Source organism: Mobula hypostoma, chromosome 14, assembly GCF_963921235.1.
Source record: "Mobula hypostoma chromosome 14, sMobHyp1.1, whole genome shotgun sequence".
Lineage (NCBI taxonomy): Eukaryota > Metazoa > Chordata > Chondrichthyes > Myliobatiformes > Myliobatidae > Mobula > Mobula hypostoma.
In genome coordinates, this window is record NC_086110.1 from 23536403 (window position 1) to 23564337 (window position 27935).

Consider the following 27935-nt stretch of genomic DNA (forward strand, 5'->3'; position numbering starts at 1 on the left):
AGTCAGGGGCAGTAATGAAGAGTTAGAGGCAGCAGTCAGAGTTCAGGTTGGAGCACTCCACAACAGAAGGACAGTGCCCCTGTGGATGGATGTGGGGTCAGCAGATGCTAAGGATGAAGACCAGCAATCACTGTGGTCAATGGCTGCTATGTCAGCAAGTCCCGAGAGTGGAGGTCCTTGTGGGCAGAAGGCACAAGGGCCAGTGACCACCATCACACCCACCCCCCCCCCCCCAGTTTGTCAAGTCCTGGAGTCGGAGGTCAGTGCAAGTCTGGAATTTGAGGCCCGAAGAGCAAAGAACCGTGATCGGCAAATCGACAAATCCTGGGGTCAAAGCCCAAAGATTGAAGACCAAATTTGTGAGTCTGGAATTTGAGGCCCAGTAGTCAAACAGGTACAGACCAACTGGTCTGTCCAGCATTTGGAGGCTCCATGTTGTAAGCCTGGGCCGGGGACTCATCATCTTTGGACCAGTTGAAGGCTGGGAGGCCCCTTGTCCTGGGGTTGGAAGCATGTCTCTCTGTGTGAGTGGGTGGGCATGTGTCAGTGAGTAAAGGGGCTACTTCTACTGCCACAGTGAGGCCACTCTCAGCTTGGAGGAGCAACACCTCATATTTTGTCTGGGTAGCTTCCAACCTCATGGCATGAATATCAATTATTCTAACTTCCGGTAATGTCTCCCCCGTCCCTTCCCTCTTCCATTCCCCACTCTTGCCCCCATCTTCCCTTTTCCCATCTGCCTATCACCTCCCCTTGTGGCCTCTCTCCCTTTCCTTTCTCCCATGGTCCACTTTCCCCTCCTATCCGATTCTTTCTTCTTCAGTCCTTTCCCCTTTCCACCCCACCTCCCAGCTTCTCACTTCATTCCCCCCTACCCCCTCCACGTGGCTTCACCTATCACCCTTCTAGCTTCTACTCCTTCCCTCCCCCTCCCCACCTCCTTCTTTGGGTTTCTCCTCCCTCCCTTTTCAGTCCTGACAAAGGGTCTCGGCCCGAAACGTCCTTTCCACAGATGCTGCCTGACCTGCTGAATTTCTGCAGCATTTTGCGGGTGTTACTCGGGAGGAAAGGGCTGGTCTTGCTGTCGTTTTTGATTTGTTGCTGTCGTTGATGGTTGTATTGTTCTGTGGAACATTTTGGTTAAGCTGGGACATGTGGTGACACTCGCGGGCTGCCACTAGCACACCCTTAGGTTGTGTTGGTTTTTAACGCAAACAACACATTTTACTGTATACTTCGATGTACATAAGATAAATAAATAAATATGAATCTGAATGTTAAGACTCTTATCAGGATAGTAAAATGCTGGTCCTGCCTCTACAAAGTAGGCCATACATTTGCTGCATGTTCTTATGCATTTCCTGTGACATAGATTGAGGCCACTTGGCCCATTAGTGTATGCCAGCTCTTAGAGAAATCCCATCAATACCTGCCATCCATTCTCCCTCATGTTGTCCATTAACACTCACTAATTCTCTCAGCAGTCTCCTACACAAGGGGTAGTTTACAGTAGCAAATTAACCTACCGCATGGGGATGCGAGAAGGGAATTGGAGCCTCTGACGTAGTTGACAATGTCATCGGAGAACGGGCAAACTTCATAAATTCAGTGTTGAAGGATAGAATTGAACCTGGTTCCATGTAGCTATGAAACTGCTTCATCTCTGCATCACACAGTCTCCACTTTCCTTCAAAATAAATTGAAACTGGATTATCTTTTCACTCCATTTTTATATCCAGCACCACCTCCATCCCTGACCCCCTGTGTTCCTGCCTGTGCCTGGGGGTTCACTTTGCCCCTAGTAAGCTACCTGCTCAGCAGCTGAAATACTTGCCACACAAGTCAGAGTAAATTTAGAATCAAAAGTATGTAAATATTACCATGTACCATCTTTAGATGATTTTTCCTGATGGTATTTACAGGAAAATAAAGAAATATGATAGAAATTCTGAAAAAATATACATAAATAAACACTGCTGAACAACCAATGTGCAAAAGAAGACAAATTATGCAAATAAAAATAATTAATTGATACTGAGAACACGAGTTATAGAGTCATTGAAAGTGAGCTTATAGGTTGTGGAATTAGTTCACTGTTGAGGTGAGTGAAATTAACCATGCTGGTTCAGGAGCCTGATGATTGAAGGGTAATAACCGTTCCTGAACCTGGTGGTGTGGGACCGAAGGCTCCTGAACCTCCTGCCTGACGGTAGTCATGAGAAGACCATAAGACCATAAGATATAGGAGCAGAAGTTGGCCCATCGAGTCTGATCCAATGCTTCCAGTCATCCCCACTCCCATGCCTTCACCCCTTACCCATTTCGTGCCCTGGCTAATTAAGAACCTATCTATCTCTGCCTTAAATACACCCAAGGACTTGGCCTCTGCAGCCGCTAGTGGCAACAAATTCCACAGATTTACCACCCTCTGAAGTTATTTCTCCACATTTCTGTTCTAAATGGACGTCCTTCAATCCTGAAGTCGTGCCCTCTTGTCCTAGAATCCCTTACCATGGGAAATAACTTTGCTATATCTAATCTGTTCAGGCCTTTTAACATTTGGAATGTTTCTATGAGATCCCCCTCATTCTCCTGAACTCCAGGGAATACAGCCCAAGAGCTGCCAGATGTTCTCATACGGTAACCCTTTCATTCCTGGAATTATCCCCGTGAATCTTCTTCGAGCCCTCTCCAATGTCAGTATATCCTTTCTAAAATAAGGAGCCCTAAACTGCACACAATACTCGTGTGGTCTCACGAGTGCCTTATAGAGCCTCAACATCACACCTCTATTCTTATATTCTATACCTCTAGAAATGAATGCCAACATTGCGTTCACCTTCTTCACAATCGACTCAACCTGGAGGTTAACCTTTAGGGTATCTTGTACAAGGACTCCAAAGTCCCTTTGCATCTCTACATTTTGAATTCTCTCCCATCTAAACAATAGTCTGCCCATTTATTTCTTCCACCAAGGTGCTTGACCATACACTTTCCAACATTGTATTTCATTTGCCACTTCTTTACCCATTCCCCTAATCTACCTAAGTCTCTCTGCAGGCTCTCTGTTTCCTTAACACTACCTGCTCTTCCAACTATCTTTGTACCATCGGCAAATTTAGCCATAAATCCATTAATACTGTAGCCCAAATCATTGTAGCCCAAATCATTGACATACATTGTAAAGAGCAGCGGTCCGAACACCGGCCCCTGTGGAACTCCACTGGTAACTGGCAGCCAGCCAGAATAGGATCCCTTTATTCCCAATCTCTGGTTTCTGCCAACCAGCCAATGCTCCACCCATGCTAGTAGCTTCTCTGTAATTCCATGGGCTCTTATCTTGCTAAGCAGCCTCATGTGTGGCACCTTGTCAAAGGCCTTCTGAAAATCCAAGTACACCACTGCATCTCCTTTGTGTACTCTGTTTGTAATTTCCTCAAAGAGTCCCAGTAGGTTTGTTTGTCAGGCAGGACTTTTCTTTCAGGAAACCATGCTGGCTTTGGCCTATCTTGCCACGTGCCTCCAGGTACTCCATAATCTCATCCCTAACAATCGATTCCAACAACTTCCCAGCCACTGATGTCAGGCTAACAGGTCTATAGTTTCCTTTCTGCTGCCTCCCACCCTTCTGAAATAGTGCAGTAACATTTGCAATTTTCTGGTCATCCGGTATAATGTCAGAATCTATCGATTCTTGAAGGATAATCGTTAATGCCTCCGCTAATTCCTTCAGAACCCGAGGGTGCATTCCGTCAGGTCCAGGAGATTTATCCACCCTCAGACCATTAAGCTTCCTGAGCACCTTCTCAGTCGTAATTTTCAATGCACAAACTTCACTTCCCTGACACTCTTGAATGTCTGGTATACTGCAGATGTCTTCCACTGTGAAGACTGATGCAAAATACACATTCAGTTCCTCTGCCACCTCTGCGTCTCTGATTTCAATATCTCCAGCGTCATTTTGTATTGGTCCTATATCTACCCTCGGCTCTCTTTTACCCTTTAAAGAAGCTTTTATTATCTTCTTTGAAAAGAGAGCATGGCCTGGGTGGTGGGGGGGTGGGGGTCTTTGATGATGGATGCTGCTTTCTTGTGGCAGCATTCCCTGTAAATGTGTTCAGTGATGGGGTGAGCTTGGCCTGTGATGGTCCGGGCTGCAGACTTTTCTGTTCCTGGGCACTGGTGCTTCCATACCAACCGTGATACAACCAATCAGAATACCACACATCTGGCAGTTACCTGAGCACTGCTATGCTGGATACAAGCCTGTCAGTACAACTGCACATTAGATTTCCATTCCCCTAAAACGGGAGCCTAGGAGGCAGATGGTGCCACCTTTTAAAATATTTTCTGTCAGACCATAGCACGTGAGCATAAAACCAACAATATACATAATGCAAAATTACAATGATAATCCAGCAAGTGGTGTGCAGTCTCTATTGTTTTTCAGTTATATTGCTTAATATATTAAACAGTTTCTGTGACGGCAAGCACGATATAAGATCATTTTGTACTCAAAGGTTCCAGTGCCCTATAAATTTGTGCCCTGTAACATGATTCTCCCAATCCACAAATGTCTTCTCAAGCCTTACAAAATCTGTAAGTGGATATGAAGTTAGTGGTTGGTTTGTGGGAGGACCTACAAGTCTTTAATTTACTTGTATGTTGTGCTTGGGAGCTCATTACTAAATAGCAAAGGTAACCCTGGAGAACATTGGCCCTGGAGAGGAAATGCCATTCCCTCCATTACTGGGATAAGATAAAGTTCTCCGGGAATGTACTGCATTCCTGAAATGTTCACATGAGCTTGTTTCTGAAGGGGTCGGTGGGGGGTGGGGGGGGGGTGTATGTGAGGCCCTGGGGAAAGATCTTACTTTCTGATCAAGCATCTGATTTATACTGAAACAAAAGAACCAGCTTTACATCACAGTGTTTTAGTAATGTCTTGGGAAAATAGATGTTTGTTGCTTAAGCAACACATATGGCTCATTGTATTGCTGCTTGCTTTATTTTTTTTGCACTGGGTCTTGGTAAATTTACACAAAGTGCAGTGTGGTCCAAAGAAAACATACCAAGAAGGCGATTGGTAGGTCTCCGGAGGGTCTGAGAGTCTCCTGAAATTAAAAGGTTTGTAATTCATTTGTAGGTTGTGAGTGTTACTGGCAAAGTCAGCATTTGCTTCCCATTTCCAATTGCCCGTAAATTGTGAGGTTTGCTATGCATTCGGGAGCAAGCAAGGTTCAAGGTCATTGCTGTGGATCTGGAGCCATGTCGGTAAAATTAGGACAGACTAGGTAAAACTTTTCTCTTTATAAGAGATTTATAAACTCGGTGAGTTCTTACAACATTTCAGTAATTACTGAAGTGTTTTATTTTAGAATTCCAGAGAATCCGCCCAGCAGATTATCAGCACCCCATTGGCCACCATTGAGAACATCTACCATAAACGCTGCCTGGGCAGGGCGAAAAGCATTATCAAGGATGCATCTCACCCTAACCATGGTCTTTTTACTCTCCTCCCATCTGGTAGGTGCTACAGGAGCCTCTGCTCCCACACCAGCAGGCACAGGAAGAGCTTCTTCCCTGAGGCTGTGACCCTGCTGAACCTCACATCACAGCACTAAGCAGTATTGCATCCGTATTGTACTGTCTCAGTACTTTTATATTTGTGTGCTGTAGCACTTACTTTTTATTCGCGGTTATTTTGTAAATAACACTATTCTTTGCGTTTCTGGTTAGGTGCTAACTGCATTTCATTGGCTTTGTATTTGTATTCGGCACAATGACAATAAAGTTGAATCTAATCTAATCTAATATACCTCAGTAGTGAAATTTAAATTCTCCAATTCCTGTTTTAGATCGGATTTGCTTGTTCAGGAATTTAACTGTAATGTCGCTGTGTCTTCTATCTTGTCGAGGGAAATACGAAGATATAGGGCCAGTTTTGTTGCTCACTTACTAAAACATCAGGGATGGAGGCAGTTTCCACGTCATTGGTTGGGAGGATTGGGGGCAGCAGTAAATCTGGTGGAACTCCGGGAGCATATTAAACTAAAGGCAACGTTATTTATTATCAGAGTATATACTGTGTACCAGGGGTTCCCAACCTTTCATATGCCATGGGTCAATGCCATTAAGCAAGGGGTCCATGGTCCCCTGGTGGGAAAACCTTTTGTAGACATATACAACCTTGATATTCCTCTTCTTTCAGGCAGTCACAAAACAAAGAAACACATTAGAATCCACAAAAAAACCCACACAACAAAGACCATCAAACATCCAAAGTGCAAAAAAAAGGACAAATCACGCAAACAATTAAAAAAACGTAAACGAGTAACACACAGATCCTGAACCGCAGAGTCCCTGGAAATCAGCCCACAGCCATGGAGCCAGTTCTGCGCTGAGGCAGGTAAAGTCTCTCAGAGCAGTGACTGAGCACTGGTTCGTCCTTCACCCTTGGCCTTGACGCCTTAATCTTTTTAATCTGGCTTGGTGCTTAAATCGGGCAAACACTGGTTCGTTTTTTGCTCGGGCCCCACCGCTTCAGTCCGGCCCAAAGTTTCGACCTGGACCCAAATCTGCTGCAGCAATGGGCACTGCGGCCGTAACTGCGTTCTCGAGAGTTGAGTTCGCCGAATCCCTCAGCAAAATCGGCAGATCATATGGAAATGAAACTCCTAAAGGGAAATAACAGGCTGCGGATTGCAGTGATCGTAGTCCAGAAAAAGTTTATCTAGTAGAATATTTACTAGATAAACTTTTTCTGGACTACGATCACTGCAATCCGCAGCCTGTTATTTCCCTTGTTAGCTGCCCATAAATGCCACATGTCTTGCTGGTGCTATCTTGGGTCATCAATTGTTAACCAGAGTTAACAACCTCACAAAGAGAAAAAGTGTTAACTCTGCTGACTTTACGGATCAGGCTGGCCAAATAGAGGTTGGGAGATGATTTAAAGAAAATAAGATCATTAAAGCTAGTATAAATGTGTAAACATCACATTTATTGAAAACAACCTAGGGTGCAGTTTGCCTCCCTCCTGCATTTTCTCATTCGAATCGCAACAGATAGAGCTTAAACATACAAAGTTTATAAATAACAATAATAAAATGCTGGCAGTTTAATGTACTTATGGCTGAACTGCAGAAGCTGAGCTTCATTTTACAAATACTCTCACTCTCAAGTAGTGTTATTGCTTTGGGCATTGCAGCTCAAACTGCTGGTTTGAAATATTATCACCATGGAGATGAACTAATTGACTGTCTCTTAGACGTTAATATTAAGAGGAAATCTAAATGTTTAGAAAGGTTCATTTTTGGATTTTCCCCAGCATAATTCAAGGAGAAGGACATTTCTTATTTTGGATCCATGGGGAAAGTATTCACAACTAACTTCCTTATGTTGAATTAATGGGCACATAATTGACTCAGTGCAATAATATCTATTCAATCAAATTTATTCTGAGTTGTAAAGAATATTCCTTGGCTTTACTGAAATGAAATATGAAATTGGTAATTCAGTTTTCTGAATAAAGGAGGTTATATTATTGTTTAAACACAAGAAATTCTGCAGGTGCTGGAAATTCAAAGCAGCACACAAAAAATGCTGGAAGAACTCAGCAGCTCGAGCAGTATCTATGGAAATGAATAAACAGACGACATTTAGGGCTGAGACCCTTCTGTAGGATTGGAAGGGAAGGGGGAAGATACCAGAATAAAAAAGTTGTGGGGGAGGGAGGAGGAAGATAGCTAGAAGGTGACACTAGGTAGGTATAGGGAAGGGACCCTGGGGGAGGTGATAGGCAGGTGAGAAGAGGTGGGAGGCCAAAATGGGGAACAGAAGAAGTGGGGAGGGAAAAATTATTTTTAGCTAGCTAGCTCCTTATAAATTGTGTCACAGCAATCACTGAGCTTAATCACATGTCCATTGTAAATACAGCAAGCTGTAAAATGCATTTGAAAGGACATTGCCATCTGGAATTAATGGCTTGCAAACAGAATCTTTTCACTAGGAGTACTTGGGAAGAGGTTAATCATCCCACAGCTGCTGTGTATCATTAGGGGTCTGTGCAGCCAGCATCACTGAGGACCGGAGTGTCGGGAGATGGGGGAGGGAGTGTGGGTGAAGGTGTAGGTGTGGTGGAGATTCCACAGGGCAACGTCCAGCTTTATACTGTAGCCTAACTGGAAACACCCAAATTAGATAAACACTCAAAAAAACTGCTGCAGGAACCGGAAGGCAAAAGGAAGGAAGCCCTTTCTTTCCAGTTCTGGTGAAAGGTCTCAACCCAAGATGTCAACTGTGTAAGTTCAGGTTCAAGTTTATTCCCATTCAACCATGCACAGCTAAATGAAACATTGTTCCTCTGGGGCCAAGGTGCAAAACGCAGAACATATACTCACTCACAGCGCATATAGTTACGATCCAGAACTTTCAATCACAAAATAATATCAGCACAAGTCCCTGAGAGGCATGGCCTGAAGATTTAATTTCCCCCCGTTGACCTGCAAGTTGCCTCCAGCGTGTCGTCTGGGTCGATCAGTATTTCTAGCAAGTGTAGAATCTCGGTGTGCGCACTCAAATAGACAATCCCTCCGCAAAAGGAAGGTATGGGGAAACCAATCAGGTCCTAAGTGAATGTGCCACAGTTGTTACCTCCTGCGTAAGGACACATGTGTATGAGTGTGTACCCACTAAAACATGCGAAGTCTCATGAAAGGTGTTCGGTTCAGATAGCATACCTGGCCGAGTGCGAAAATTCTGGTGCACCAACTGGCTGAAGTATTCACGGATATACTCAACCTCTTGCTTCTGCGGCCTGAGGTTGCCACTTGCTTTAATAGGGTCAGCGATATTGTTCCAGTGCCCAAGAAGAACATGATAGCATGCCTCAGTGTCGACCACCTAGTGCCAATTACATCAACTGTAATGAAGTGGTTTGAGAAGTTGGTTATGGCACCAATCAACTCCTGCCTTGGATCCATGCCAATTTGTCTGTCATCACAACAGGCCAACAGCAGATACAATTTCTCTGAGTCTTCACTCAGTTCTGAGCCATCTGGAAACTTGTATGTCAGGCTGCTGTTCTTTGACCGCACTCAGTGTTCAATGCATTTATCTCATCTAAATTCATCATTAACCTTCAAGAGCTGGGTCTCTGTAACTCCCTCTGTCTCCGGTAACTCGACTTATTCATCGACCGACCTCAATCAGTGAGGATTAGTAACAACATCTCTTCCTTACCAACCATCAATATAGGTACCTATTCTCTACTCTCTATTCTCTATGCACACTATTGTCTAACTGACCACAGCTCTAATGCCATCTTCAAACTGACCATCATCGCTCTCACTCAACATCAGCAGAACCGAAGAGCTGATTGTTGACTTCAGGAAGGGGTGAGAGGGTTTACATGCATGAGTCTATTTTGGGGAATTAGTGATGGAATTAGTTAATAGCTTCACATTTCTGCACTTTAACATGTAAGATGACCAGTCCAGGGCCCAGCACATTGATCAATCATAAAGAAAGTGTGCCCGTGTGTTAAATAGGAGTTTAAGGAGATTTGGCTTGCCCGTGACCACTTTAACAAATCGTTGAAAGTATCCTGAATGGTTGCAGTCTGCTCTGCCGTGGCCATTTGAATGTGCAGGAATGTAAGAAGCTGCAGAGTATCATGGACTTTGCCCAATACATCATAGGCACAACTACTCCCACGAGTAGCGGTATACACAGGAGGCGCTGCCTCAGGAAGGCAACATCTCCCATCAAAGATTCCCCATCATCTGGGCCTTGCTGTCTTTTCACATCTACCATTAGGCAAGACCTACAGAAGCCTGAAGTCCACAGCACCAGGTTCAAGAACAGCTACTTCCCTTCAACCACTCAGTTCATGAACCAACCAACGAAATCCTGATCACTGCAGTTAGTAATACTATGCATAATTTGGTCACTTTGCTCTAAAATTGTCGTTTTCATTTAATTTTATTTATTGAGCTACAGTCCCTTCGAGCCACGCTGCCCAGCAATCCCCCAGTTTAATCCGAGCCTAAGCACGGGATAATTTACAACGACCAATTAACCTACCAACTGGTGCGTCTTAGGAGTGTGGGAGGAAACCGGAGCAGCAGCAGGAAACCCACGTGGTCACGGGAAGAATGTACAAACTTTACACGCGGTGGTGGGAATTGAACCCAGGTCGCTAACCACAATGCTAACATGCTGCCCTGTTCTAATTGTGCTTTCTTGTAAATATTGTGTATAATGTGTGTCTATGTTTAATTAACTTTTCTTCTGAATTCTACTGTAAGTAAGTTTTCATTGTACCTGTACAGACTTTTACTTGTCCATAGAGTATGACCATAAACTTGAATTTGACTTTGGCCCCCAAAACAGTCCATGATAAAATTCTGAAATGGTTAATTTTCACCTGAGGAAAGCATGTTATAATTCCATTAAGGTGCTCATCTTAAAATTGGGGGTTGTATTAAGAAGATGACCACAAGAACAGCAGGTACCTGGGAACACCACCACTTGAAAATCCCCCTCCAAGTCACTCGCCATCCTGACTTGGAAACATATTGCAGTTCCTTCATTGTCACTGTGTCAAAATCATAGAATTCCCTCCCTAACAGCACTGTGGGTGTACGTATACCCCAGGGACTGCAGCGGTTCACGAAGGCAGCTCATCACCACCTTCTTGGTTAATACCACCTTGTTAAAAGGCCTGAACAGATTAGAAATGGCAAAATTATTTCCTATGTTAGGGGATTCTAGGACAAGAGGGAATGACTTCAAGATTGAAGGACATCCATTTAGAACTGAGATGTGGAGAAATCACTTTAGTCAGAGGGTGGTAAATCTGTGGAATTTGTTGCCACGAGCGGCTGTGGAGGCCAAGTCATTGAGTGTATCTAAGGCAGGGATAGATAGGTTCTTGATTAGCCAGGGCATCAAAGGGTATGGGGTGAAGGCAGGGGAGTGGGGATGACTCAGGAATTGGATCAGCCCATGATTGAATGGCGGAGCAGACTCAATGGGCCAAATGGCTTACTTCTGCTCATATATCTTATGGTTTTATGGTCTTCTCAAGGGCAACTAGGAATGGGCAATAAATACTGGCTTAGCTGGTGACGACCACATCCTATAAATGAATAAATAAATAAAAAGTCCCTTAAAAGTGGATCTAAATGTGTACCTTTTTTAGGAATTGTTTAAATATAAAAGCTATTCTGTGCACTAATGATAATTTCTCAGTTGATCAATAACTGCTGGAAAATTGGGCTCGGTACTCTGGACATGATTGGCCTTCGTAGGGACAACATTTATCCAAAGACTGGCTTGCTTCTCAGGGCACCATCTTGTGCACAGTGCCCATTTCACGCTTATTGAACATAAAACATAGAACATAGGAATCTACAGCACATACAGACCTTCCTGCCCACAAGGTGCTGAACATGGAACCTACTCATTGAAGGAAATTGTGGAGTTGCAATCCATGACCTCCAATTTTTAAACAAATGTGTAACACAAGGAGCAAACTCTTAGTAAATCTCTTAGTAAAGAGATGTGAATTAAAGAGGATGCTAATGTTTTGTTCACAGATTGCATTAGATTGCAAAGATCACAGTAAAATTATATTTTGCACCTCATTTTAAAATGCTGTGATCAGCAGCCCTTTGGGCCCATCGCTTGAGGCCACTCATGGCATAGTAGCCCATGGGGTCTGCTCATTGTGTCCAGAAAAACTGGAGAACAGGATCATCCAGCGCCCCCCATCCTTTGGTTCCCTTCATCTCCATAGCAGTGATTTTTTTTGCCGTTCTGACTCTCTTCTCATCAGTCAGCACAATAACTATGAGTCCTGGAAGGAACAGCTATCTGAAAGCTGCACAGGTAAAGTTCTGGTATATTGATTCAGGGAAGAAATTGCCCAACTGACATGGTGTTCACTGCTTTCATCTTTTGTTGAGATTTTATTTTGCTGGTCACTGGGCTGGTGAAGCTTGTCGTGTCTGTTCAGCATATGAAAAATAAGGAAGTCTACTTTCTTAAAGGTGATGCTCAATTTTAGTCCTTCTGTTTAAATAAGCATGCTCCTGTTTAATTCGACAAACTGGATTGGTCAGAGTTTGACCAGGACAGGTTTTAGGAGCGTTGTTCCAACAACCCAGGACTCTTTCTCCCTTGGATTAAGGTTTTAAAAATCTGAAAGGGTTGAGTATGTTCAGAGCAGATCCTTATCTGTTAATTCCTGAACCGTGGGCATCAATTCGAGATAAGGGATCTAGTGTAAATAAACAATTCCTACAGACTTTTTTTTCAGCAGAGCTGTGCCGAACTGGAGGGAGTGCTTGTGGCCAACGAAGAAATGTTGGCATTTCAAATCCACAAGTTTTGAGTAACTACAATAAACAATCATGAAATTTGATAAATAATATAACACACTTTCATGACAGGAGGAATGGATGGACCCATGATTTTCCTGTTTGAGTTGTCATACTGTGCTATTGTCTTTCTGATGTTTTTTATTTTAAAAAAGTCAATTATAAAAGCATACAAAACTAAATTTGTGACCTTAATCATAACTGAACAGAGCTAAACTGATCCCTGCCATACTGCAGTGCTTGCATTGGCGTCCCTTTCGTTACACTTGAATGCTCAGTTGGAATAGTTCAGTTCATGTTGGAGTAGGAGGGAGGAGGGAGGAGGGTCCTGTAATTTTGTTGTGTCTATAAATGCGCATCTACTCATCCCATTAAGTAATCCATAAGTTAAGTAGTGTGAAACTTTTATCAGTGAAGGAATCAGTGACACAGTCCACTTTATCAGGAATTAGTGGACAGATGAGACGTGGTTTTCTGCTCGTACCAGTTTCATCTGAATGGGGATCATAGACCTCTTAAAATAAGGATTTTCGTTTATATCTTGTCTCCTTTACCTCTGGGTGTCTCAGATCATTCCACCACAATGTACTGTTGAAGTTTACTCATTGTTACAACAAAGGAAGCACTGTAGACATTTTGCATTGTGCAAGTTCCACAAATACAGTGTGATTCATGTTCAGATAGTCTATTTTAGTGTGTCGGTTGAAGGAGAATATTGACAGAACACTGAGATGTTAATTCGGGTGTTTGAAATAGTATTATAGGATATTTTACTATATATTCACCTTGTAGAGCAGGTTCTATGCATGAGCCAGTTGATGCCAATTCACCACAGGATGGCAGACACACATTTGGTGTTATTTAGTTCCTTTGTCAGGCCTGTTCCTTAGTCTCCACTCTGCTAATGGGAGTTACATGCTGCTCATTTCCAACTCATCACCTGCAGCCCATTTAAACCCAACTCTCATCCCCAGATCTTGTTCACTCATTGAACCAGCCAGCCTCAACCTGTTGCTCCTAATCTTCAGTTACCTTGTCGCCTTGTTGTATTTTGTATCTGTTCTGTCTTGTTTTGTGGCCACCCGTGGCTTGTTATTTTGCAGTTTATTAGTAAAATTTTGTTTACTGCTAAGCCATTGCCGCTGCTCTGCTTTTGGGTCAAGCCTCCTCAATATTTCCTGACGCCCCTTTATAACTTTATCCCATATTCTTAATTGCCACTTAGAAACTAACCCTTTGATTGCTCTTTTTGGCACCTCGAGTGAAGTTGACATGCATTTGAGTCTGACTAAACGTCGAACATTATCTTTTGCTTCTCTTTTGACTAGACGTTTAGTTCTTCTTAGGGGTGGAGAGATGTTGCCCCACCCACTCATGCTCACTGGCTTAGAGACATTATGTCTCGCTTAGACCTTGAAAAGATTCGTTATTCACTTCTTAATTCGGACAGTGTGATACATGTCCTTTTGGTTATATTGGGTTGATAAGAAGGATCGGCCTATCTGGGTAGATTTGGAATTGAAAGCTGTGAAACAGTTTTATTTAACTTTGTTATTGGGAGCTGCTTTGCCTATACAATTAGCTAAAGTTGCTAATTTAGACTTATACCCTGTGATTAAGGATTCTTTACAAACTTGGCTTCAGTTCTGCAATATTTTTAATCTTAAAAAGTTTAAGCCTTGTAGTTTACTTTATCAAAACTACTTTTTTAAGCCTTCTTTGAGTGATCCAATTTTTTTACTTTGGAAAAATAAAGGTATTAATTCTTTTTTGGATTTATTTAAAGAAGGTAGACTGATGTCCTTTGAACAATTAGTTGATAAATATTCTCTTTCATACTCACACTTCTTACAATATCTCCAACTTAGACATTTCTTACAAAGATTTTTAAGTAATTTTCCTTAATTCGGACAGGAAGTTCAATTTTCATAATTCCTCTTTAGATTAAAGGTTTATTCTCCTTTTTTTTGTATTTTATTCCCTTACTTTCAGTCTTTTTTTCTGGTTACGGTTTTTTTCATGTGAAATACATTACAGTTTAGGTAGTAGGCAATATACTTGTTTTTATATTTACAGCTCTGTGGTGACAAAAGCTCTGCTTAACTTTTCTTTACATCGAAATGGTTGGCTTGGAGTTGCGTAGTGGGAAGGTGGGGAGGATACTAACTTTATATGATTTATTTTGGGTGCTTTTTCTTTACTGTTATGAATTGTATATTAGACATGCTTGTTTTGCATTGTATAAATCTCTTTTTTGCTGGTGTTTTTTTTCTGTTGCATTGTAGAAACTTGTAAAAAATTAATTTTAAAAAATCCCTGACATCCTTTGCAGAACAATTTATGATTTAGAGATACAGCACGGTAACAGGTCCTTCTGGAGCAAGGAGCCTATGCCATCCAATTACACCCTTGTGAATAATTTACCTACTAATATATACGTCTTGGAATGTGGGAGGAAACCAGAGCATGTTGAGGAAACCCACGTTGTCACAGGGAGAAGGTACAAACTCCTGTTAGAGAGCATTGGTACTGAACCCAGATCGCTGCAGCTATAATCATGTAACATTACCTGTAATGTAACCATGCAGCACCACGCCCCGGCCCCACAAGTCAACCATGTTCTTTAAAAAAAAATGCTTGATTCTAATGGACCAACTGCAGCTAATGAAAGTAATAAAATAAAATGATCATGCTTTGCAGCCGAGAAAACCTGGGGTGTTGCATACTGTGGCATTGGCAATAAAATATGCTATTAAAATAGTGCTTATTTTGTGTAAATTTCATTTAAACTGTAGATTATGTGCTTGTTTGTGGCACGTCACCTGTGATCACTAATGTTTCCATGTTCTAGTCCGGTGCATCTGTCAGGGGAATTTTCAATATTCCTGGGAGGAAGAAACCTAACTGTGAGATGCTGAAATCCAGGGGGAAGGGAAGTATAGCGGTTTGGTCTTATCAGCAGGCTGATGTACTAAGCTGTAGGTTTGCAGAAAACTGTCAGGCCACTTTCTCAGCAGTGCTCAAAATTCTGACAGAACGGGGCCATGTGAATTGTCGTATCACATTTTTGTTTGATTTTGTTTCCTCTGTGGTCAGAGCCATTTCTTGCCGTTTATAAGAGGTAAAAAAGTAAATCTATGCAGGATGAGACCCAATTAGCAATAAAATTGAAAGCATGTTCCACCACAATCACACTATACAGTGTCTCAAGGTTTTCCCAAAGGTGTATGAAATCTAAACGTAGGATTTTGGAAATACCCCATTTTTTTCTTCCTTTTCAAACCTGTTCACAACTGGATCTTTTTGATATTGTCTCCCTCCTGTGGATGACCTAATGGCAGAGGAGATCTCAAAGCTGAAGCAGGATCAGAGTGATGGAGCTTCCACTTTATTGTACTGTTTCTTTCAACCTAACATGATTAAGATTTAGATTTATTAATCACATATACATCGAAACACTCAGTGAAGGGTGTCGTTTGCGTTAACAGCCAACACGCCCAAGTACGTTCTGGGGGCAGTCCATAACGTGCCGACGCACTTTCTGGCGCTAACATAGCATGCCCACTACGCCTGGCAGAGCAACACAGAACACAGCAAGCTACAAAACAACAAAAACAAAACAAGCCTTGTCTTCTCCCTCCTACCCACCGGCCCATGCACAACACAGGCTTCCAACCCCAGTACTGGCCATCTTTGACCTCCAGTGTCCGGTGGACTTGGAATTGCATAAGCTGGGCTTCAACTTAGCCAGTGGACTGACAGACATTTGTAGACTTGGCCCTCCAGCCATCATGCCTCGACTTCCTGAATTCCAGTCGATCTTGGTATCAACCCTAGACCTCGCTGATGACGACAAAATCTGCGTGTTCCATTGATTTTATGCCTGAAATCAGTGGAGCACGGTCAAAAAACTGGATAATTTTAATTTCAAATTGTGTTCCGTGAAGACTGAGTTTCTATGATTTTTATTTTTCCTTTTTATTGGATTTAGTTTTGGCAATGACATGCACAGAATGAATTAATGATTGTTGAAAGATAGTAATTTAGTTGTATCAGATCTTGAAGGAGAATTTAAAAAGTTTATGCCACCTGTGTGTGATTGAGCATATTTTAAAAGTCTAAAATAAAAATGAAAATGTACAAAGAAACTGATACTAAGATAACTCGTGTTTGCGCTAAGATAACTAGTAAATGTCTCCAAGTACCTTAAGCTTTGTTCAGTCATCCAAAATTAGGTTATTCAGAACTTGTGAATTGAAACTATTTAAAACTGCTTAATTTTGTGTATATCTTTTTTTAGCTTTGTTAATGAAAAGGCACATATTCATGCTTTAAAATATTACGGGCTTTGATGCAAACTTTTGAAAATTGCCTTTTAAATTGCTCCCAATTGTGCAAACTGATTATGGATTTTGTATTTGATATGCAAATGCATTTGAGGAAAATTCGTGGAAGACTTGCTTCACGAAGCAGCAGATTTGAGGGCACAATCTACCCTCTGATCACTGTAATCAAAGCAGAAATGCTACCCTAGTCCTGTTGCAGGGTTTCAATCTAAAACATGGACAATTCATTCCACACCCCCCACCCCCCAGTGCTGGCTGGGCCCTGCTGAATTCCCCCAGCAGATTGTTACTCTGGATTCTGTGTCTCCAACATTCACTTGGGGGTGGGATGGATTTAACTGCTGGCAGTGCCATTGACACATTTAAATCAATAAATGCAAAAATCAATGAGAAGGGCTGTATAGCAGATGATGGAGTGAGGATTGGTAGTAGAGGTGGGTGATATATGCAGTATGTATGTTACAAGAAGGATAAGAGCTAAGAGAAGGTTCAGAGGATCAGTGAATATTGCAATAAAAATAAATGACTGAATAAAGGACACCAGAGAGGCAACTGTGGAATACTTTCTTTCCAGGCATTTATTATAAGCAAAGTTGAGTTTTGAAATAAAAGAGACACCTCCAGTGGCAGGCAGAAGTGTGACTTTCATCCAGTTCATGATCTTCCAGCACCAGTTAATGTCTGTCTCAGTTTGCATCCCTGCAAACAGCTGGGAGATCACATTTACTTTAATTCAAGGCAGGTCAGATGATCTTCGAGCGCGGATCAGCACTTGTAATTGTGATATCTCATAAAGAAAATGCGGTCAAGGGAAGGAGGGATTGGCAACCTCATATTCTGTCTTCTAGAGTTTTCAGAAATGATAAAGGTGAATGCAAAAGTGGAGTTGAGGGAAAATATAATGGCATTACTTGGAGAAGATGTCCTGGAGGGATCATCCTATGAGGTCTTATAGGAGGAATGACAGGAGTGGGGTAATCACCTTGCTGGGGTTATACTGTCAACCTCCCAATAGTTAGTCAATGGGAGGCGGAGGTGATAAATATTATGGGACACATAACGGCAGATAAATCGCCATGGGATCTATCCTGAATTGGAATGGGAGGCAAGGGAGGAGATAGCTGGGGACCGGACAGAGCTTTTTGCATTTTCATTAGCCACAGGTGAGGTGCAGAAGATTGGAGGGCATCTGATCTTATTTCTCTATTAAAAAGGGTAGCAGCAAAAGCCAGGTAACCTACAGGTTGATGAGACTCACAGGAGAGTGAGGAAAATATCAGATAAAATCCTGAGGTCTAAGATTACATACATTTGCAAAGATAAGGGCTGATCAGGGACAGTAAGGAATTCTTGTCTCACTTACAATGATTGATTTTTTTTGAGGACATGTCTAAAGCAATTAATGAAGGTAGAGTGACAGACATTGCCTATATGGATGTTAATAAAGTATTTGATATGGTCCTGCATGGACGGTTGGCCCAGGATGATAAAGCACATAAGGATACAGGTAGGCTGGCTCATTGGATTTTAGGAGGTAGAATGTATGGTTGGAGGATGCTTTTATGATTGGAAATCTGTGACTAATAGTGTATTGGAGAGATCAGCACTAGGACCCTTGTATATTAATAATTTGGATGTGAAAGGAGGCAGTATGATTACAAATTGGTGAAGGCACAGAAGTTGGTGGTGTCGTCTAAGGAGTCAGCAGGATAGAGATGAGATGGAAAACTGACAGAGTGATGGGAGGTGGAATTTACTCCTGTAAGTGATAGGGTGCTGTGGGAATGTTGGTGAACAGAGAGTCCTTGGGGTTGAGACTTTAGTTCCCCAGAATTGACAACTCAGGTAAATAGTATATGTCAGGGCATAGAATGTAAAAGTCAGGATGTTATGTTTACAAAACTCTGGTTAGATTGCACTTGGAGTATTGTGTACACTATGGTCTCCACACTTTAGGAAGGATATGGTTGTGTCAGAGAGCGTGCAGAGGAGATTCAGCCAGCCGTTGCCTGGATTGGAGAACTTTAGTTATGGAGAGATTGGATTAGTTGGGTTTGCTTTCTCTGGAGTGAAAGAGTTTCTATACACTCTGATCTTGTGGAAATAAATAAAATTATACTCTTCTGCAGAATATCTTGGATCGAATAGATGCTTAGAATTTTTTTCCCGCTGTAAGTGTATCAAAAACAAGAGGGCATAGGTTTAAGGTACGAGGAAGGAGCTTTAAAGTTTGAGAGGAATATTTTAAAAGAGAATCAATAATCAAGATTGTTTAATGTCATTTCCAGTGCGCTAGTGTAAAGGAAAACAGAAAAATTGTTACTCTGGATCTGATGCAGCACAAAAAAAAACACAATGAATATAAATACATAAGATAACATATAAGTTGATTGATTATATGTCCATAAAGTGATGCTAGACACAGGAGAGTCTGTACATAAAGTGACTGACAGGAAATGATAAAGTGGTGGTGTGAGTTGTTGACATATGAAACTTGTGGCTAAGGAAGTTGGCGGAGTTGGATGCAATCGCTGTTTTTAAGAGTCATTTAGACAGGCAGTTAAATAGGGAAGCCATGTGATACCTACCTAGTGTGGACAAGTGGGATTAGTATAGATGGGAAAAGTGGCCAGCATGAATGTATGTGGTGGGCTGAATGGCCTGTGTCCGTGCAATGCAATCCTCTGTCTCCATATCAGCACAAATGCTGCTTCTGCCTTTTGGGCTGTGTTCCAGATCACTGCTTGTTGTGAAGTTGTTTTTCTTCCTGGTGGCTTTGAGCACTTTCCTGAATCATCATTTCCGTCTGTCTGGTAACCACTTCTCTAGAGTGCCTGTTTCAGTGGTCTGGTTCTGGGACTGGACATGATGTGTCCTACCCAACTGAACCAAATGAGTACAACTGGAGACTCGATGTAGGAGATGTTGTTTGGGGGAGGATACTGAGATGGTTTGTTTATCCGTGCAATGAATTTGGAAGATTTTGCATTGAAAGTACTTTTACCGTGGGTGATTCATATGGAGGTGGGATCACTACTTTCCAGCACCTTGGCTGTTTATTCCCTTCCACAGATCCTGCCTCACCTGCTGACTTCCTCCATCATCTTGTGTGTGTTAGTCTGGATCCGCAGAACCGCACGTATTTATGGCGTGTCGGGCCATGTGTTTAGTGCCATAGTTAAGGTTTCGGTATCAACCGGTCTTTTCCTCAAAGGAGCAGAGACTGTAAAACGGGGACATTTCAAGTGTACAGTACTGTATACTCTCTACTCCCTTAATGCCGTGTCTCTGTTCTACACAGCGCCATTCAGTGGCGGCGCTTTCTGACCGTAGCTCTCTAAGTGGGAGCTCATTTATATGAAAAGACTGACTGTAACCAATCATATCGCAGCCCGAGACCTTGGGAGTCTGAATCTTGTGGAAAGTATAAGATTACCTAACGAGCATTCACTCCCAGGCAGTGTGCTTGCGAGTAGCTCGCAGTATCTCATACCACACGAGTGAGGTCACACTACTAGATGATGTATTAAACTTAAAACACGCTACAGGAGAGCGGTGGAGGACTTTTATTTTCCGGGACCTGGAGAGGCTTCACATCGCGGAGAGGGGGGAAAACGAACTCAATGATGAACTACTTGGTAAGTGTTACACTGGGTGGTCAGTAAAAGCCAATGTCTGGGGTTGCAACTTTTCATGCTGGGCTGCGCCGTTATCTGTCGGGAGCCCCTCGCTGGTCACTGGACGTGTTTGGGGCGCTGCTGTCGCGTTAGCTTTCCGCTAAATTGCGGAGACGAACCGAGCGGCTGAGGCGCAGTCGTTCCCTTGGACGCTTGGAGAAGCAGGGCCCATTTCCAGGAGTTTGTTCTGGTCTCGCCCTGCAACTTGTCAGCGACGGGGTCCGTAAGTCCGCGCTTTTATTGACATCCAGACAGCCGAGGTCAGCGGCGGAGCAGCCCCGTTAAAGAAAATCACTGCACGTAGAAAAGTGTAGGGTTTTCCTCACGCCTTTTGTCATTGTACCGGTTTCAAGTTTGTTCCAGCAATCGGATTTAGCCGTGAGCGTTATTTACGGCAGTGAAGAGTCCTCGTTGCTTCCTGTTCGGTTGGGATTGCGAGTTCGGAGGGAAATAAACTTTGGGACTTTATTTTTATGGGGTGGGGGCGGTGTAGTGATGGAGAGGAGAGTAAAAGGTGGGTTTCAAACCTTGGCAGACCCGTAGGTAGGCAGCTCAGCTACGTAAGACGCTGGAAGGAGCCTGTATGAGCTGGCGTGTGTATTTCGATGGTGGAGTGAGATTCGTGCCCCGAGGACATGAAATCACAGCTCACCCCAGCTGATGAATCACAAAAGGCAGGTGTCAGCCTACAGTCAAGGTGAGCTGAGTAGAAGGGTGTAATTTAAAACTCTCTGTGTGTGCTACACATACCTGTTTTTTAAAACAACTTTACAAGTTACCCGAAGAGTACATTTAATGAGAGCTTTCCGGTCAAAGGATGTTATATAAATTATAAACAGGTTTGACCGAACAAGGTTGCTCAGCAAATGAACCTTTAAAGGGAATCTCTTCCTTTCTCCTTGGGCTGAGATTTCTTCTTTATTGTCTTCTGCCCAATTTACCTTTGTTAGCATAAACACAAACGATTCTGCAGATGCTGGAAATCCAGAGCACCATATAAAATGCAGGAGGAACTCAGCAGGTGAGGCTGCATCTAAACAGGCGGCGTTTCGGGCCGAAATCTTTAATGGGGACTCAGTGTGCCCACCTTTTAAATCTTTTTTTCTCTCCATTTCTTCCGAAGGGTCTCGGCCCGAAACGTCGACTGTACTCTTTTCCATTGATGCTGCCTGGCCTGCTGAGTTCCTCCAGCATTTTGCGTGTGTTGCTCGGATTTCCAGCGTCTGAAGACTTTCTCTTGTTCCGCTTTGAGAACAGCCAATCATTTCTAAACCTGCCCTCATCTAATGCTGGCAGAAATGAAATAATAAAAGCAGAAAATGCAGGAGCTCTCAGAGGGTCATTGACCTGAAGTGTGAATTCAGGGTCTGTCACCATGGATGCTACCTGAACTGTATTTTCTGTTTTTATTGCAGGGTCTCCAGCTGTCGCAGTTTGTTGATTTTATGGGAATTAGTTAATGTTGGGAGAAGTGATGGGCACAGTGACTCAGCTGGTAGAGCCACTGCCTCAGTGCAGGAGACCCAGGTCCTGGGACCTATCTGTGTGGAGTCCACACGTTCTGCCTGTGACTCTGTGGCTTTCTTTTGGGCGGACAGGTTGCCTGCCAACTCCCACGTCTTGGACTAGTGACAAGGAGTCCAGAATAATTGGAGACACAGACTGCGGTCCAAGGTCTTACCACTCTGGCATTTGTGAGCTCCCATCTAAAGACAGTAGATCAGAGGAACAAATCTTTGGATAGTGAGGGCTTTGTGTAGTTAAGTGAGGGGTAAATTAGGCATGAGGTAGCCACCTTGTTTTAATTTTTTTCAGCATCCAAATTGACCACACATACTTGTGTAACTCACTCAGTCTCCAATCACCTTCTTAATTTCCCTTTGGTCTCCTTCTGTCCTTCAGGTGCCACCTCTCACCTTTACTTACCCTCTTCCTCTTCCGCCCACCCACCGGATCTGTCGCACATCCCTTGTCACTTCCTCACCCTTCCTCAAGTGGCCCTCAACCACATCTTCCCCCCAGACCTTCCATCTCCCTTTATTCTCTTAAGGACCATTCCCTAAAACTATTCCTCCTTCCACCCACCCCCTGTACATAATAGCAACACCATCCTGGTGTCCAGCCCGGTACAGACTGCGCAGAGTTTCCCAGCGGGCTGGAGGGGTGTATGGGATGGGATGGGATGCAGTAGCATGGCGATTAGCACAGTGTTATTACAGTGCCAGCTGGAAGATCGGGGTTCAATTCTCACCGCTGTCTGTACGTTCTCCCCGTGACCACGTCCCAGAGATGTATAGTAAGGTTAGTGAGTTGTGGGCATGCTACGTTGGCGCTGGAATCCTGGCGACACTTGCGGGCTGTCTAGCCCAATCCTCACTGATTTGAGTTGATGCAGACGACACATTTCACTCTATGTTTTGATGTACGTGTGGGAAATAAAGTTAAACTTTCCTCCTTTCACGTGTGGTTGCAGTGGCATAAGCACTGGAGTGTTAGTGAGTGGGGTTGAATTTCCTGTAAGGATGAAAAACGTATAGTTAATTTCTGCTTGGTCATCTCCCACAGTAAACAGTGCAATGACCAAGTTATCTGTTTTGAGGTGGGTGTTTATTGATTGAGGAAAATATATTGGCCTGGGCAAAGACTGAACATGGCTAATTTTCCAATGAAATAATTTCCGCAGCACTGAGAAACAGTGACACCTCTGGATGCCATTTGGAAAGGGGTACATTGAGGAGCATTGATCCAGGTTCTCCTCGATTTAGACAGGCTCCTGTGGTAAAACAGCAGTTAGTGCCGCCAGATCACAGCTCCTGTGACCCATGTTCAGCAGAACAAGCTGCAGTGCTGCAGAGAAAATAAACAGAGGGGCATTAACACTGATGGGATTTATTCTGGAGCCAGCATGGGCTTTGGGGGAGGGGCTGAATGGCCTCTTCTCTGTGTAATTAGTAAGTAATAATCCGCTGGATAAATGCCTATACTTATATACATGACTTTTTTGGAATGAACAGGAAGATGGGGTTTAATAAATTTTGATGCACTTTTGCATCGATAATGTGGCAGTAACAGCAGGCAGTACATGACAAAGGAACAATTCCGTAAAATCAGGTTGGATTCCCTGGAATGCATAAAATATAGGAGCAAAATTAGGCCATTCAGCCCCTTGGATCTGCCCTACAATTCCATCATGAATGATTTATTATCCTTTTCTACCACATTCTCCTGCCTTCTCCCTGTAACCGTTGACACCCTGATTAATCAAGAACCTATCAACCTCCACTTTAAATACACCCAGAGAGTTGGACTGCACAGCCATCTGTGGCAATGAATTGCATAGATTACCCAACTCTGGCTGAAGAAAAGTTGGCATCAACCAACTGCTCCTCATATATTAACCCTTCAATTCCTGGGATAATTCTTGAGAATCTTCTCTGGACTGTCTAATGCCAGCACATCTTTTCTGCTCACAATGCTCCAAATGGAGCCTGACTAATATCTTATAAAGCCTCAGCATCACATCCGTGCTTTTGTATTCTAGTCCTCTTGAAATGAACACTAACATCGCATTTGTCTTTCTTACCACCAGTTTAACCTTCAAGTTAACCTTTAGGTAATCCTACATGAGGACCCCCAAATCTCTTTGCTCATCAGATTTATGAATTTTCTCCCCATTTAGAAAATAGTCCATGCCTTTATTCCTTCTACCATGCACTTCCCGACACTATACTCAATCTGCCATTCTTTGCCCATTCCCCCAAATCCTTCTGCAGACACCCTGCTTCCTTAAACCCTACCTGCCCTTTCACCTATCTTTGTATCAACTGCAAACTTGACCACAAAGCCATCAATTCCTTCATCCAAAATATTGACATATAATGTAAAAAGAAGCAGTCCTAACACTGACCCCTGCAACACACCACTAGTCACTGGCAGCCAACCAGAAAAGGTCCCCTTTATTCCCACTCTTTGCTCCTGCTATCAGCCAATCTAATATCTATGCTAGTATCTTTCCTGTAATACCATGGACTCTTATCTTGTTAAGCAGTCTTATATGGAGCATCTTTTCAAAAGTTTTCTGGAAATCAAATAAACAACATCCACTGACTCTCCTTTGTCTATCGTGCCTGTTGTTTCCTCAAAGAATTCCAACAGATTTGGCAAGAAAGGTTTTCCCTTAAAGGAACCATGCTGACTTTGACCTACTTTATCATGTGCTTCCAAATACCCTGAAACCTAATCCTTAATCGTGGACTCCCAACATCTTTCCAACCACTGAAGTCAGGATAACTGGCCTATAATTTCCTTTCTTTTGCTACTCTCCCTTCTTAAAGAGTGGAGTGCCATTTGCATTTTTCCAGTTCTCTGGAACTGTTTCAAGTCTACTGATTCCTGAAAGATCACAATCTGTTCAGGTACCTTTGTCCAAGTGACTAATCTACTTTAAAACTTTTCAGCTTCCCAAGCCCCTTCTCCTTATTGGTAGCAATGACATTCACTTCGGCCCGACACTCTCGTGTCTTCCACAGTGAAGACTGACGCAAAATACTTATTAAGTTCATGCACCATTTCTTTGCCTCCCACTACTACCTCACCAGCATCATTTTCCAGCAGTCTGATGTCCACTTTCATCTCTCTTTAACTCCTTATATACTTGAAAAATTTTTTTGTATCCTCTTTTATATTATTGGCTAGCTTACCTTCGTATTTCATTTTCTCTCTTTTTGGCTTTTTAGTTGCTTTCTGTTGGTTTTTAAAAGCTCCCCAATCCTCTAACGCCCCACCAATTGTTGCTATATTATATGCCATCATTTTTGCTTTTATGTTATCTTTGACTTCTCTTGTCAGCCACAGTTGTCTCATCCTCCCTTAGAATGTTTCATTTTTCCTGCACCTTCTGAATTACTCCAAGAAACTTCAGCCATTGCCCTTCTGCTGTCATCCCTGCCAGTGTCCCCTTCTAATTAACTTTGGCCAGTTCTACTCTCATGCCTCTGTAATTCCCTTTACTCCACTGTAATACTGATACACCTGACTTTAGCTTCTCCCTCTGAAATTGCAGGGTGAATTCTATCATGTTATGATCACTGTCTCCTAAGGGTTCCTTTACCTTAAGCTCCCTAATCAAAACTGGATCATTACATAACACCCAATCCTGAATTGCCGTTCCCTGGTGGGCTCAGCCACAATCTGCTCTAAAAAAAACTATTTTGTAAGCATTTGACAAAATTGTTCTCTTGGGATCCAGCACCAACCTGAGTTTTCCAGTCTAACTGCGTATTGAAATCCACCATGACTATAGCAACATTGCCCTTTTTGCCTGACTTTTCTATCTCCTGTTATAATTTGTAGCCCACAATCTGGTTACTGTTCAGAGGCCTCTATATAACTCCTATCAGTTTCTTAAATCTAATTGATAGTAAGGCACTATTTGCTGTTGGAGAAATATCGAGTAAAGAGAAATAGTCTTAAAGTTTCAGCTAGTCAGCAACTTTCCTCTGGTTTACTGCAGTTTAGTTCGAAGCCGTGGCCCTTCTTCACAAGATGTAGCATTTTTTAAAAACAGTAACTTATCTGCAATGCTTGGAACAATCTTAAACTGAAGTCCTCACTGTGAGGATGCTCTCCAGCCCCTCCAGTGCCCAGTTATCCCAGTAAAATTCCTGTGAGTGTATGGGCTTCGTGTGCTCCCTCTCCACGGACTCTCTGGTGTGGAGAAGTCTGAAATGTGTTGAGCCATGCTGTGCAGCAGGTTAGCATTTCTTCGCGGAATTGCCAGTCAGCTGGCAGCGCAGCGTAGTCCTGTGACGGAATTGCAGACCAGTACAAGCTGATCATTCATGGGAGCACAAGTAAATGGCAGCAGCGAAAGGCCATCAGGCCCTTCACGATTCAGTAATGTCATTACTGATCTCTACTGGTCTTACTCTTTTATATAACCTTCAAGTAAATGATCTTTCAAATATCTGTATATCTCCACCTTGTTCCACAAAGCTTAGACTGGTTTTATTTCTGGAGAGCAGCCAGTAGAGGGAGGGGATTTGTGGTCAACACCATTCCAGTAACGTTACCAACATGACTCTTGGTGACAGTGATGTGTCTTGTAGAGCCACTAACATCCTTGGAATACTGCTTTCCTTCATGATGTACTGGAGTAACTTAGGAGCCGTTGAGCAATCGAGAACTTCAAGTGAATTGCACGGCAGCTTGTGGTTTTGTACGCTTACAGAACTGTGCCTGGGGCTGTTAAGAATACACGCTGAATGCCAAACCCAACCTTGTTTGATAGCGAGTTGCAAACTCCAACACGCCTAACGTCACCAGGTACAAGTTGGGACAGATTGTTATGTTTAATGTAGGAAGAACTAACTGTGCTTGTTGTTATCTGAGTTGAGCTTCAGGAGCCTTCTTCAAACTCAGTGAACTGGCTGAAGCAACTTGGCTATTAAATGCTGTGGATCGGCGTATTGTGTCTATCACTTTGTTCTTTCTTTGAGCTCGTAGTGAGAGATACTTATCAAAAATCGAGATAGATTTACCCCGTCTTACTCAATTGTGTAAATGTTTTTTATATATATGTAGGGAATGTGAAACAAGTCTGTGCTTTGGCTTGACTTGAGAAACTGTGGGTCTGTGAATAAAACAGTAAGATCGCCTGCTGGGAAAAGGATAATTTTTTATATCATTAACTAAAATCTCAGCATATCAGAAATCCCGAAGAAGCTATTTTTGTTACTAGTTTATGTGCAACTGTACTCTCTCGTACTAGGCTAGTCATAACAAAACGGATTATCGGGGAACACAATTACTTACATATCTTTCAGGCAGAAGTGCGCTCATGATTTCAGTGCCTGCTGCACGTATTCTTAACCCAATTCACCCTTTTCTATTCTCTAGTCTTTCTTCTTTATTGAACAGTGTGTTTCATGGTATTTACTGGAAAAGTAAACAGTGGATGTAGTACATGTAGTCTTGTGCAGGGTTTTAACTTGAAACATTGACAATTCCTTCCCTCCCACATAGGCTGCTTGACTAACTGAGTTCTTCCAACAGATAGATTGAGGCTCTAAACTGTAAAAACCTGTTCGAATTCAACTTTTGTCGTCATGATGTTGTAATAATTATGGTGACTTGGATTTGAATAGCAGGAGGAGGAATTTGAGTTTGGGGTTCAAGATAGCTACATGCTGGGATGAATCCCAGAGGGCATGTCTTTTGAGTGTAGGTTGAGCGAGCTATGTGTTCTATTTGGACCTAAGGAGGATGAGAGGTTACTGGATAGAGGTGTACAAGATGAAAAGAGCATAGATAGAATGACCAGCCAGGCACTTTTTCCCCGGGGCGGAAATGGCTAATACAAAGAGGCATAATTTTAAGGTGATTGGAGGAAAGTATGGGGGGATGTTAGAGGTAAAATCTTTAAACAGAGAGTGGTGGTCGAGGCAGATAAATTAGGGGCATTTAAGAAACTCATAGGCACATGTATGATTTTAAATGAAAATGGAGGGTTATGTAGGAGGGAGGAT

General features: G+C 42.7%; 1 protein-coding gene across 3 annotated transcripts in view; it reads left to right on the top strand.

The window, feature by feature from the left end:
• The window catches only part of bcar1 (BCAR1 scaffold protein, Cas family member), a 268517-nt gene that overhangs the window by 128062 nt on the left and 112520 nt on the right, over positions 1–27935 (top strand). The window contains exon 1 of one of the 3 annotated variants that reach the window (XM_063066811.1): positions 20152–20370. The exons of the other annotated variants lie outside the window; for them this stretch is intronic. Within the exon in view, the coding sequence (XP_062922881.1) occupies positions 20356–20370 (15 nt within the window). The 5' untranslated portion in view covers positions 20152–20355. Of the gene's footprint in view, positions 1–20151; positions 20371–27935 lie in introns of those variants that run through there. 3 annotated transcript variants of the gene reach the window in all.